Source organism: Helicoverpa zea, chromosome 19, assembly GCF_022581195.2.
Source record: "Helicoverpa zea isolate HzStark_Cry1AcR chromosome 19, ilHelZeax1.1, whole genome shotgun sequence".
NCBI classification, from domain to species: Eukaryota; Metazoa; Arthropoda; class Insecta; order Lepidoptera; family Noctuidae; genus Helicoverpa; species Helicoverpa zea.
Genome location: NC_061470.1, coordinates 1,212,415 through 1,227,023, shown reverse-complemented (window position 1 = coordinate 1,227,023; position 14,609 = coordinate 1,212,415). Strand labels below are relative to the sequence as shown.

Genomic DNA, 14,609 nt, shown 5'->3' with positions numbered 1-14,609 from the left:
CGCCTCAACTCCAGAGGAAGGAAGTGGTACCGTCTACAGCGGTGATCGTAGTCAACTGAGTATTGCTGTGCCCTATAATCCAGATAACGTAGGAATTTTCTTTGGACTCCCTCAATACGAGACTTATAAATCTCGTACTGCGGGTTCCAAACCTGTGATGCGTATTCTAGGTGGCTACGTACGAAAGAGCAACACAAGATTTTTACTGGCTTAAGAGAACGAAAACAGTCCGTTGTGCGTAATATAAATCCTAGAGCTTTGGATGCCTTTGTCACTATGCACATGTTGATCAAACAGAAGCTTGTCGTCCACAATCACCCCTAAATCTCTTATGCTATGCAGTCTGCTAATTAATTGATTGTTTAAAATGTAATTAAAATTTATCAAAGATGTACGACGTGAGAATGTCAGAAGGAAACATTTAGAAACATTTAATTGAAGTTTATTACGGATGCAGTATAGTTCAAATCTATGCAGGTCGTCTTGCAACTGATATGCATCCGACATGTCTTTGATAATTTTGTGAACTTTCATGTCGTCAGCAGTGGCGAGGCGTCCTTATAAGCCGATTCCCATCGGCTTCCCTTTCGAATTTCAAGAAAGAAGCATAGGTATAAGTTATAATATAGGTATAGGTATAATTAATATAATCATTTAAACCACACAATATAAATATGTAGGTATAACAAAACGCCTACCACCGTTAAAAAAATTGTCTATAAATTACTTGAAACATTTTGCTCCTACTAAATAAGCCGCGGCTTCCTCCTCCATACAAAAATACGCTTGCGTGACGTCATCCACGCCGCGCCGCGCGATGTTCGCAAAATAAGGGCGAGCGGTAAGCCGGCTCACGGAGCGGCTTCCACCAATCAAAACTCGCGAGTGAACGAGAAAGAACGCGTCAAGAGTAGAGTAGCTATATCTGTCTACGCGCGAGTGACAGCGCTTTCTCAAATATGTAAACAAACAAATCAGACAAATTCACTCTCATTGTTCTTATTTTGTTTTAGATAATACCATTAACAATTTGTTCTTTGTATTACTTAATTGAATTTATTAGTGTGTGTATCATTTGGTGTGTGTTTTAGTTACATTATGTCAACATAGATGGCGTTGTGCATTTTTATGCAAATCCTGAATCGCGGTGTTAAGATTCTCCGCGATTTAATGACCCTAGTTGGGAATTTATTTAATTTTATGAATTCACCAAGTATATAATTTTGATTAAATAGTTGGCAGTATCATTACTCCCTACTAATTCCCGCGATCGCACTGTGTGACCTGGTACTCAGTACAAGTACAGTACTACAGTGTGTGTACCTAGTGAAAATAGAGATATCTACGTTGAAATGATGTATTTTGATACGTAGACAGTTGGCATCAGGTTTCTTTTTAATGTACCTATAGCATTTATCGCATTAGACTGTTTTCCGATCCGACAGATTGTTTACTTTAGGAAGGAACTTATTTTTCAAGGTTAAGTTTTGAGAATAAAAACGTGTTATAAAACTCGGGCACGCCGCTCGGGTGAATTACCTACCAATATTACGTCTATATTAAACGTCCTGACGGATAAATACCTACGATAAATATCAATGGCTAACAGGCCGTTGTAAATTAAATACTTAAAATGTATTGTTTCTAGTGCCAAGTTTTCTCAGATTCTAGTACCTAGTTAATATACCTAACTAAAGATAATAAAGTTTTATAGATATTAATAATCTGCCGAATTCCTCGAGAAAACATGTTCAAACTATCAGTCTCTCAGTCAGTGCTAAAAGGTGGACTGAGAAATTACCTCCATTACCTCTCCCCCCCCATCCCTGAGTACTCCCCCCCCAGTTTTTTTTTTGCTGCGGCTTCCCTATTTCATTAAACCACCCTTCGCCACTGGTCGTCAGCATAGAGAGAGATAAATCAACTAGCTTTACCCTACGGTCTCACACGCTTTCTTAGAGAAATGCTTTCCGCAACCGGATAAAAAGAACCCTGTATATATCGGAAATATTATTTTGATATATAAGCTTAGCCAATGCTAAATCTCATAGAAGTCGATTCATCCATTTGCACAAGAAAAAGTAACAGATATCGCCTTAAAAGTGTGATGTAGCCGAAATTCAGAAAAGATCTTTAAGCATGGCAACCCTACGAGTATCTAACTCAAGAGCAGTCTCTCGGCTCCGTTTATTATTCAGCATGCAAACTGTATTTGAGTAAATAATGCCCAAATGTTTATTTATAGGTATTCGCGCTAGAACCCAAACATAGGTACAACTACATAGAGTCGATTATTTATGTTGTTGTTAGCAGCACTTCTTGAGGGTCGAAGGGTACTCTTGTCTATATTTTTTTCTTGTAGTTTCAGGATAGGGGAATATTTTGTACATGGGATATTGAATAAGTATAACCCTCAGGCGATACAGTTAGGTTGATCAGATAGGATAGATACATATATGTATAAAAGAAAGTCGTGTTAGTAACACTACAACTACTAATTAAAATTATGGCTACACGTTGAAATTTACAGGTATTTATGTAGGTGCACTGCACATCAATTAATCTCAAAGTGCTTTACAATTTTCAGTAAGTAGTATATCACTACCGTTTGAGAGTAGGAAGATAATTAGGTTATACATATATAGCCATAAGCTAAGTACTCAGTCGATTTTAGAAGCAACTGGATAAAACCCACCTAGTGAATACAAAGTAGGGATACCTAATATTGAACTCATATTTTGAGATTGAAAATTAAGTGAAACTTTTAAGTTAACAAACAAACGGAGTTTTCGGATTTATATGACACGTTATGTCTTCTGAAAAACTCTGAAAACTTAACCAAACAGAACAAAGTAGCAACATTTACCGACCAATATTCTATCATAAAATTACTATCCAATTTGTAGGAATATTACCAGTCTCGAGAGTTGAGAGTAATTTATTGAAATGAATTCATAAACCATTGAGCGCGAATGGAAAAGATTCCTAAGTATAATTTAATTAAAATATTCCGATTGCTAACAAAGAGAATCGTCGCTCTTTATTACTAGTAAAAGGAAAAAAGGAAAAGATAAAAGATAGCACAGGACGCCAGCTGTTTATCTTTTACTGGACTTTGTATTTTCTTTGAGAAAAATACATATTTAATTAGTTATCCCCATTTGTTTGTAGCTTTGTAGCTTTGAGTTTGTATTTATTTGTTTTTCAGCTTCGATTGGTTTGTTTTGTTTACAAAGGAGGCTTGTAATAAATTGTAGACCGTAATTAATTTTATGTTGTGGTATAACTTGTTGTCTGAGTTTTAATTGGTTAAGCATTTCTTTCTAAAGTTTCAAACAGTCGACAAGTATTAAGAGGAATTTTTTGACGCCTTCTTTTTCTAACTTTTCAAAAAATCTGTAAAGACTTATCTGCTTATTTATAAAGATATATGTTTAGTTTTGAAACATCATTTTAGGTTAGGTAATGAACATAGAAACTTAAACAATACGTAACCAAGATATACATACTTTAAAACAAAGCCATCGCCGCCATTAATCCAGCAGATATGAACAAAGGGACAACTAGGATAAGACAATTGAAATCTAACACAAATACACTCATTAGGAACCCTCAATTGAACACGAGGCGCCATATTTGTTTTACGATCACACTTACTACGAAAGGAGTTAGGTTAACTAAGAAAGGAGGATTGTTATTGTGAGAGAACACGAAAAGTTTATGTTATGTTCATGGCCAGTTTCAAATGATGTTCGTTTTATGAATTTTATCGTGGAATGGAATGGAATAGTTACTTATTCTAGGAACAACAAAAGCTTCTTCTTGTATACCTACTACTATAACAAGAGGATTTTTTTTTGTTTGTACCTACCCTATATCTATTTTTATTTACCCTATTTGGTGCATTTGTACCAAAACTACTGCACTGATTTGAAAAATTCTTTCACCGTTGGAAAGCTATACTCTTCCTGAGTAGTGACATAAGCTATATTTTATCTTTATGGTATACTAGCTTCCGCCAGCGGCTTCGCCCGCGTGGTGCGTTGATAAAAAGTAGCCTATGTGTTAATCCAAGGCATCACCTATTTACATACCAAATTTCAATCAAATCGGTCCAGCCGTTTTTGCGTGATTGAATAACAAACATACATCCATACATTCTCGCAATATAAGTAGGATGTGAAACCGCGAGACAACCGCTTCTCTTCAATAATCCCACTCGTAACGTAACTATTCGAATTTCAAATTCATGAAAGTTTAACTTCTGAATTTGAATTTGCAAATAAGTGGCATTGCTCTCAACACAGCCAAGATGAGATCAAACAAACACAATTTAATATCATAACTCGGCTTCATTCAGAACAGCGCCTTTCAAATTAACTTATTCATTCAACACTTCGAGTGTTGAGCTCAACAGGGGTATCAAGACAATTAGTACAAGTGAACCTAGTACAGTCAACTTCAGGTCATTGGTAACAGTTTTATAGGAAAATCGTACTTATTATTATTGAGTTAAGGTGCATGACAGTTACCACTGATGTTCGGTCTACTGTACAACAGACAGACACACAGACTTTCATAACAGTAAAGTTAGATTGCCTTTCTGATTTATTTTCCTTTGTTCTGTTAGTTTTCTGACAGTTCTGCTAAGTTCTGACGGCAAACGTTCGTGGTTTTCTCGCAGCTTTTCTCAATTTCAAAGGGGAACGATTTGTTATGAAACTTTGCTTTAAGTTAGAGCGATGTTAGGAATTCTGTGCGTGGATTGGATTTATAGATTTAGTTCCGTACGTTGCATGAAAAGGGCTTAATGTTATTTGAAAAAGGAATGCTAATGAATAATTTTCTTCGAGTTTTTTATGCTATTATTTCAGCATTTATTTCTTCGAGTTTTTTATATTATTTCAGCTAGATTGCCTTTCTGATTTATTTTCCTTTGTTCTGTTAGTTTTCTGACAGTTCTGCTAAGTTCTGACGGCAAACGTTCGTGGTTTTCTCGCAGCTTTTCTCAATTTCAAAGGGGAACGATTTGTTATGAAACTTTGCTTTAAGTTAGAGCGATGTTAGGAATTCTGTGCGTGGATTGGATTTATAGATTTAGTTCCGTACGTTGCATGAAAAGGGCTTAATGTTATTTGAAAAAGGAATGCTAATGAATAATTTTCTTCGAGTTTTTTATGAGGTCACGAGGAATCAGATAAATTATGTAGTAGAGTCATCAAATTATATTATCAAACAAGATTCATAACTTCATTGTATGCTTTCAGAGGTTTTTAAAGCAACTCTTTAAAATTTTTTAAAGGCGTTATGTCTAAATCTTACCTGTCACTGGAGACGAGTATAAGCTGCGTGTTGGCGTACTTGGTGCGTCGCTTGCGCACGGCCGACAGCGCCGCGCACAGGCTCGGCGAGAACGACCGGCATGGAGGACACTGTAGCATAGAGGTGGAATTACTATTATAGATTATAAGTAACTAAGCAAATTGCAGCCAAACGTCAAATTGAACAGGGCAAGTCAGTAGGGTGAAACTATTTCAGACCAGAAAATTGTGGTTTAAAGCCAGTGTCCAAATTCCAAATTAAACTAGGCTATTGAGAACGTGTTGACAATTTCTACACACCTACAAGTTTAAATGACACTGAGGTTATGATTGATATAGTTTAAGTTTTAGATTTGTAAGTCGGAACAGATTACAATAATTTAGTGATCTTCAAATCTCAAAGAACTTTCATTTTAGATATGTAATACTGATATTGTATTTACAGAAGAGAATAAAACTTCAAGAATACATCTACTCCAGCGAAAACCTCAAGATCCTTATCACTCACCCAATGAGCCGCAAAATAGAACACCCTCACAGCATCAGGGGGCAGCTGTTCATACAGCTTATTCCCCCCATCCCCCTGCAGCTGCACACCTCTCAGCACCTCCGCCAGGGGGGGAGGGGGCCAGGGAAACCTCTCCCCCAGCGCGTCGTCTAACAGCGCGTCGCGTACGTGACGGCCGCGGATGACCAGGGTCGGGACTCCGACGGCGATGCTGTATTTTTGGGTAAGGCGGCGCTGTGGGAAGAGATGGTGGTGTTAGGCTAGGCTGGTGTGCTTGAAACAATTGAAGGATAGAGTCTTATTAGGTTTTATCAAAGGGGTACAGGGTTGGTCATGGAACTGGTTTGAAGAGGTCAGATAGATAGTCGCTCCGTCTGAAAGTATGATACTCCCCTGTAGCAAGTTAAAGTCAAAAGTCAAGTCTCAGTGTGCGCGCTCTAAAAGGCTATGCAGATGATAGTATATTATCGGGCTGAGTAGAAAAGGACATTGGGCAGATTGGTATACCCCACCAATAGCAATGTCATACATATCATTGGATAGGCCTTTTTATGTAGAACAACATTTACTATGACAGCTTTGCTGAAATATTTGTCCGTTCTGAGATATAGATCAAAAACTGTGCAAAAGTTAAACTAAAGTTAACTTAATAATCTATTGATATCTCAAGTTTTTAGAGTAAAAACTAAGTTCCACTAAGTGTAAGTCTCCTGAGTCCTACCTGTTGTGCCCGTTAGGGTCCATAAGTGTTACTATTATTTAGCATTTCAAGCTTATACTGTACCAACTGGATATTGGGCATGGTGATAAACCCCACCAATAACAAAGTCATACATATCGATGGATAGGTTACAACATTTACTATGACAGCTTTGTTCTATTGTTTGCCCGTTCTGAGATATGGCTAAAAAACAATACTAATCAACACTGTAATCTGATTTTCTTTGAAAAATAACACCAATGTCTTTCTTTTAATTTTTTTTTATAATCATTATGTAAGTCGTGGTGGCCTTGTCGGTAAAGAACCAACCACTCAAGTGCGCGGGTTCGATTCCAAGTCAGGCAAGTACCAATGCAACTTTTCTAAGTTTGTATGTACTGTCTACCTAAGTATATCTTGGACACCAATGACTGTGTTTCGGAGGGCACGTTAAACTGTAGGTTCCGGCTGTCATTGCGGGTAGTCATAATTCAGTAAGTCTGACACCAGTCTAACCAAGAGGTAGTGAATTGCCCGGGTAGCTGGTTTGAGGAGGTCAGATAGGCAGTCACTCATTGTAAAACACTCAGCTGCATTCGGTTAAACTAAAAGCCGGTCGAATGAATATTTTTTATGTACTTTAGAATAAGAAAGATTTAATGATCATGAGAAAGAGAAACTCTTGTCTGAGTAACAGCCACAAGTGTCGATCGATATAAGGATCATAAGCAAATGCTTGGTGTGGTCGGTCCATGGTCGTACATGGGTAACAACAGAAGACAAAGAGACTGGCAACCAATCTTATCAAGAGGTATCGAGTTGCCCAGATTACCGGGGTAAGGAGATCAGATAGGCAATTACATCCAGTTAGACTGGAAGATCATATTGAATTATTTAAATGTACAAAGTAACGTATGAACGAAATGTGGATATTATCCTTATATTCATATCGTCTATTTCATTCCGCAATGTACAGTAAAACTGCGGTGGAACTGCTAAATATAGTAACAAATGCAGACTCACAGCAGGTACTTAGTACATCGAAGACATACATAGATTTTCCTTTAAACACATGTGGCCTTACTACAAAAACTTTAACAGCTGTTTTACACTTGTCTAAAAAAAATGTGTCTCCAAAATGAACCTTATGTCAACGTCATAATTTGTCATTTTTTAGACAAGTCTTAAACTGACGTTAAAAAGTTTTTGTGGTAAGACGGTTAATCTGCATTAATTTTAAGTTTGTTTTTATCTATATCTCAGAACGGACCAACAATAGACCAAAGCTGTCATAGTAAATGTTGTTCCAGTTAAAAAGACCTATCCATCGATATGTATGACTTTGTTATTGGTGGGGTTTATCATCATCCCCAAAATCCAGTTGGTACAGTATAATGTTGAAATGCTAAAAAATAGTAACACTTATGGACAATAACGGGCACAGCAGGTAGGACTCAGGAGACTTACACTTAGTGGAACTTAGTTTTTCCTCTAAAAACTTGAGATATCAGTAGATTATTAAGTTAACTTTAGTTTAACTTTTGCACAGTTTTTGATCTATATCTCAGAACGGACAAACATTTCAGCAAAGCTGTCATAGTAAATGTTGTTCTACATAAAAAGGCCTATTCAATGATATGTATGACATCGCTATTGGTGGGGTATACCAGGTCCCATATATTTGTGCCCATTGTCCTTTGGTCTTTTGTTGTTGCTTTCTTTGCCAGGAGTTAAGAAGGTTGATCACCAAAATAGCGACCAATCGCAAACCAATCGAATTTCGTCGGAATACGATTGGTCTTATATAAGTAGCAGAATGCCCGTTAACGTTAAAACTGCTATTACGATTCAATTTCTATTATATTTTGACATTATTAACTTAGGAGAATCGGGCCCCAGTTGTCTTTGCATACTTTGTCTGAGACAACAAAAAACATATAAGCAAACAGAGAAACCATACAAATCTGAATAATAAGTTATGAATGATAAATTCTCTTGCCGATCAACAATCCTGACAGACATATCCTAGACGCTACTAGCATCTTACCCCTAATGGTATAATCAATCTGCGTAATGGATGTAATTTCCCGCCATTGATTATCGCTCAGTTAGCTACATCAAAGGTAATGCTGCAGTCGAAACTGAAGGATTGCTCTCAAAAAGCTTTTAAGAATTTGTGGGAACGACGTTTCATTTATATGTAGTATGTCGATTAACGATCGGTTTTGAGATGTTTAAGTGAGAAAAAGATATTTCGGCACTAATATTATAAAGATGTAAGGTGTAAGGTTTGTAAGTTTGAAGGAGAGGATCAACTAATCCGATTTTGATAATTCCTGTGTCAATTAAAGCCAATGTATTAATTTGTGCTAAAGATGTACGGAAAGGAGTGACGTGTGCGAAGCATTCTTTAGTCTCAAAAATAGTCTAGCCGTTTAGAATAACTAATCTAGAAAGAGATTAGTCAAGCAAGTCTAAAATATTTCGTTACGTCATCCGTTAAAGACGCATCTAGTGACTTCAAGCAAAATTCAATATATTTCTCAATTTACGTTATCTTATAGTTCGATAGGAAATTAATATATTATTGGTGGATTCCGCTCACGTCCGCCCAACGTCGACAGACATCGGTGGAATATAAACGAGTGACGGTACCAATGTAAGTAAAATACAGTACCGTGAACAAAACGTGTGGTGAAGAGGTGAAATTAAGAGATTGTTAAATAGGGTATTACATGCATTTTTGAAATATATCTTAAATAAATTCTTTAGTCTTAATATATCTCTAAAAAATTAAAAATATTTTTTTTTCTCACGTTATGTACGAATATAAATTAATTGTTTTATCATAATTTCAAATTTCGCGCGTATTTCGCGAAAACGCGGCACACAACGGACGCCATGATTGTTTTTTGGTCATGACGTCATTACGCTACTACAGCTGTCAGTAATACATATTTTGATAGGGTCATTTCGCCTGTTGGCGACCATTTAGTGCAGTTGGCAAGTTTGACGGCGATAATAAAAATGCTCCAGCACTCATTTCCATGTCAAAGGACATTGTTCCGGTTCCATACATGTTCTGCCTAAGAACCGTTCGAATGGAAAGTGACTTCTATAAACTCTTAAAATTATATGGAATCCTATGAAATAAGTCTTCACGAACGGACACTTCAGGAAACTAAAATAATTACGAAAAATGTTAATATTTTGAGGTTATAAATAAAAAATAACCAAGCTTGCGTGAAATATCAGAGTAGTATTATCAAACTACACTATACAAAATATCAACAATACTATGTACAGCTCTATATGTTCTCTTCTAGATCCAGGAAAAGACTACTCTACTAGATACTAGGAAAAGAGATAGTAGGTACCTAGTCAAGTTTAAGATAATTCTTTGACAATGATCATTTTATAAAGTTGCATTTTCTGTCTGCCCCTATGAATGCTTTAGATCTTTAAAACTACGCAATGGATTTGGGTGCGATTTTTTTTTAATAGATAGAGTAGGTCAAAAGTAGGGCTGCCATCTCGAATTTCGCCAAACCCGGGCATAAAAAAAACCCGGACATTTGGCGTAAATAGCATTTTTTCCCCGGACGAGACCGAAAATAATAAGTAAAAAAACAAGACCTCATTTTCATATTATTTTTTTAATTTCACACAATGGTCCGGGTTTTCCCCGGACACTTCTTCAAAATCCGCCCGGACGGCCCCCGGACGGGCTCCAAACGAGGACAAATCCGGGGAAACCCAGACGGATGGCAGCCCTAGTCAAGAGGAAGGTTTACACCAAGGTTTTACATTGCCACCGTGCGAAGACGGGGCATGTGACTAGTTTTCATAAATGCTTAGAATTTTTATGAAAAACAACTACCTAAACGCTTTTGCTTTCAACGTTACGTTTCTTAATATATAGTGAATCCACTTTGGATTTGTGATAAAACGCATAAGTATCCAAAATGGAAGAGTTCCATTCACCACAATTCATAAAATATCGATATTATTACGATGGAGAATTATTTATTTAAATGATTGTTACTACTTTTATATTAGACAGTTACCTAGCTATCTACATGCCATAAGGCGGGAATCGAACCCGCGGTCTATTACCAAGAAGGCACAGACCATACTTAAAATGTCATTACCACACAAAATAATTTAACAGGAGGTTTTCGAGGATGTGCAATAAAAACAATATTTATATTCAATTAAAGGTTTTTAATCATCAATATTTCTCAATAATATATTATCTAAGAACTGAGCCGGGGGTTCAATTGAATTTTGGTATCTCGCCCAGCTTAAGTACCAGATAATAGTCATTATGTGGGCACAACAGCCCACTGTTCTACGCCCAACGATACAATTGCAACAGAAATGCCTGATGGTAGGAGCTTCTTACAAAGTACACAATTGCGTCCAACAGTGCATTGCATCTTATTATGATCGACTGCTTCAGACCAACACGTCGTACATATAAGGTCATGAGCTTCAACCTGTAATAAATAAATACAATAAAACAAGTAAATGTCAAGTAACTTGCAATTGTGGCAATTGATTTGAAATCCGAGAAATTGTGTGCTTATGAAAACATGTAGGTAGTAACATTCTTATCAAAATTAGAAAAACACATTCGTAGACCACTTACCATACGGGGAACAGTCCATTGTTGTATGCAACGAAGTATATCTTCGTTTTCTAATACCAAAGAACCTCCAGCAGATCCACAATTTATAGAATATACTATATTCTGCATCCATTGTTGTAATTATAATACAACTAAATTCGATCACAGACAGAGAAATATCTGAAAATGCCAGGAAAATCCAGTCCTTTACACACAGCCGAGTCTACCAAGTACGCAATCTAATCGGAGTCCGTAATCAAGCCAAAGTTGTTACAATAAAACCATGAAACGCATAGAAAATCACAAAAGAAACGATAGTCGCAAAGAAATCAAACCATTGACATATATTCTAATCAAACTGACTACTAGCAAACTGACTGAAGTACACCAGTGCTGCCAATTACGAAAACTATAATCCTACTCGAATGCCAAGCTAGAAATTCGCGATTTCGCTTAAAACATATAGAATACTAGTTTTTTCTAGCTAGTCAGTTCAGGTATTTAAATGAATAAAGCGTTACCAACTAATTTTAATAACCGACTTCGGAAAGGAGGTTCTCAATTCGATCCGTATTTACCGAAATCGCGAAAACTTCCGAAACTGGCAGCACTGGCTGACGGAAACATTTTATAAGGCATCAATAATTGTGACCCAACTTTTTATTTGGAATTTATTTATTTGAAGTGTCCGTGGAATACTAAAATATGTTTCAAACAATATAAAAATAAATGAAAATTATAGTATAATTTATATTCACATCGGTTTTTAGGCCAAAATTGAACAATGTCCTTTGTGTAATGTATTCCTTATATACTCTATTTTAAGATTAACTTTCAGTTGTATAAGAAATATCTTACGTTTTCTATTTAAATCGATAAACCTCAGAATTTATATAAACTATTTATTTATAATAAACCCCAGTTTGCGTCCACAAAATCCAATTCGCGTCCACCCATGGTCCAGTTTGCGTCCAGCGGCTTTGAAAAGGAATATAGGGGTGAAATTGTTAAGAATTAATAAAGAAAGATTGTATTTGAACAATTTCTTTATTTAACAATACACTTAATTATTAAAAATCAACATTATCATCATTTAAAATTCACTTTACAAAATAAAAATAATTCTTCTCAACATTGGTTTAAGTAACTTAAAATTAGGCAATTAATTTTGAAACTTGAAGAATAAACAGTAATCAATTCTGTTAATTTTACTCTAAATCACAGGGAATGCTTAAGATCCGCCTTGATTATACTAAGTTTTTGGCCATATTATTTTTTTTTTATTAGCCTATGCTGTCCCACTGCTGGGCAAAGGCCTCCCCCATAGCCTTCCATTTTTCTCTGTCCATCGCTATTTGTGGCCAGTCCGAGAGGAAGCTGTCCAAGTCTTCTCTCTAGCGTTTTCTTAGTCTCCCTCTCGGTCACCTTCCATCCTCAGGGATCCAGTGTGTGGTGATGTTGGCCCACTTGTCCGGGTGCATTCGACTTCAACTTTGCAGACTTATTGCCCACATCTACTATGCCCGGATCTTGGACCGGATAATGGTGTTGCGTAGGTATCCGGTCACTAAGCCGTATGCTGAGCAGGCTACGCTCCATGCTCCTTTGGCATACTTTTAGCCTGGACTTTTGAGATTCGGTCAAAGACCAAGTCTGAGCGCCGTAGGTTAGGATGGGCAGAATACACATGTCGACTAGTTTCCGCTTCAGACATAAAGGGAGTTCTCCCTTCATGGACCAGTAGCTCTTCCAGGCGTTTTCGATCCGTAGATCGATTTCCTTTCATATTAAATTAACAAAACAATTTAATAATTTTGTGTAAACATACAACTAAAAGAATTGTTGAGTCAATAAATTATCAGACAAGGTAGCATATTCTTTGCATATTTTTTATCGATTTATTCTTCTCTCGAATAACATTTAACGCTTTATTTAAATCTTCTTCTGTGTATGTTGTCTTTTCCTTCTTTTTTCCTGTATCGGAAGAACTTATCTTAAATGAAATTACTTATATCAGTTGATAATTTAATTATAACCACGTATATATCTTAATAAAAAAATGTACTGTTTAATATACTAATATTAAACAGTATGTTTTAATTATTTTTTATAAGCAAGTATTTAACGAAAACAGTGGACGCAATTTGGTTTATTATTATAGAGGATAGTTTTAGTTCGCGTCCATTGTGGACGCAAAGTGGAAGTTTCGTAAAATTCGATGTAGTAATTCGCGTCCACCTTATTTTACTCGTTAAATATAAAAAACATTACCAAATTCATAATAAACATTATACTTTTATTAATCATTAAACTGTTGAAATAGCTATCTATCCTAAAATTCACATAAAACAATATAAAACTTACCATCAAACACGCCGCTGCACACTAATTGTTATCTAAAATTCTGCGTGTTTTCGCTTTCTTGTTGAAGAGCCTAGACTAATTATTTTTTCTAAAAGGATTGGTTGGACGCACAGAACGTTTGTCTATCAGTGCGTGCCTCTTATACATTAACGTATTAGCGGTAATGACTTTTCGTTTGATTAGTGTGTTAATTGACTTGTTTTCGAGGATTTTTAAAAGGAGATCGGCAAAATGGAATTAGCATGGCGGCGACATTTCGTAGTGTTCAAAGACAGATAAAAAAACCTAAAAACTTTAAACTGCAATAAAAAATATATTTATGTACCTTACGAAGTGAAACTAACATTTCCCGATTGCTTTTCCTCTAAACAATCATTGTAATTCACTTTTAATTTTTTTCTCATCTAGACTAAAATACCCTATTAGTATATCGAAAATCTATAAGTAGGTACAGTAAACTGCACATTAGTGGTAACTGTCATGCACCTTAACTCAATAGTAATAAGTACGATTTTCCTATAAAACTATTACCACTGATCTGAAGTTGACTGTACATAGGTACTATCAGCAAATCTATATTTTTAGTTTGAGTAAGTAGAAAAAGCTTTGGATGTTTCTTGTGATAGGAAAAGTTTCATGTATTTGCTCCCTAATTTTCACCATACAAAAAGCTTTTTTTTTATTAAAAAGAAAGCAATTGATTGATGAGTTGAGTCTAATTTTGATAGGGCCATACCAGGTCAGGTGAAAATAAGCTGTCGCGTTTTATAAGAAGTTAATTAAATTATATCCCATGCCAGATTGAAACCGCGGAAAACTACTAGGTACTAATTTCCCAGCATCTAGGTATGTGATGTGATGTCTCTTTGGCACATGAAAAAAAACATTAGTTAATTTAGTTAATGGTACAAAAAGTAATCAATTAAAAAGTCTATTCATCCACGCCCACAAAATTACATGTTTACTTTATTTCTTGCTTCAACCACAAGCGTACCGCAGTGTACCATAAACTAAACGCGCCTTGTTAATAATTAGTCGTCTAAATATAGCGAGCACAGGAAAGCGCGTTCTGCCTAACAAGACAGA

General features: G+C 36.0%; 1 protein-coding gene across 2 annotated transcripts in view; it reads right to left on the bottom strand.

Moving 5' to 3' along the window:
- The window catches only part of LOC124639571 (nucleoredoxin-like), a 60,425-nt gene that overhangs the window by 23,745 nt on the left and 22,071 nt on the right, over positions 1–14,609 (bottom strand). For both annotated transcript variants that reach the window (XM_047177000.1, XM_047177001.1), the window contains 2 exons: positions 5,830–6,063; positions 5,323–5,432 (listed from right to left, as the gene is read on the bottom strand). In XM_047177000.1, the coding sequence (XP_047032956.1) occupies positions 5,323–5,432; positions 5,830–6,063 (344 nt within the window). The remainder of the gene's footprint in view (positions 1–5,322; positions 5,433–5,829; positions 6,064–14,609) is intronic.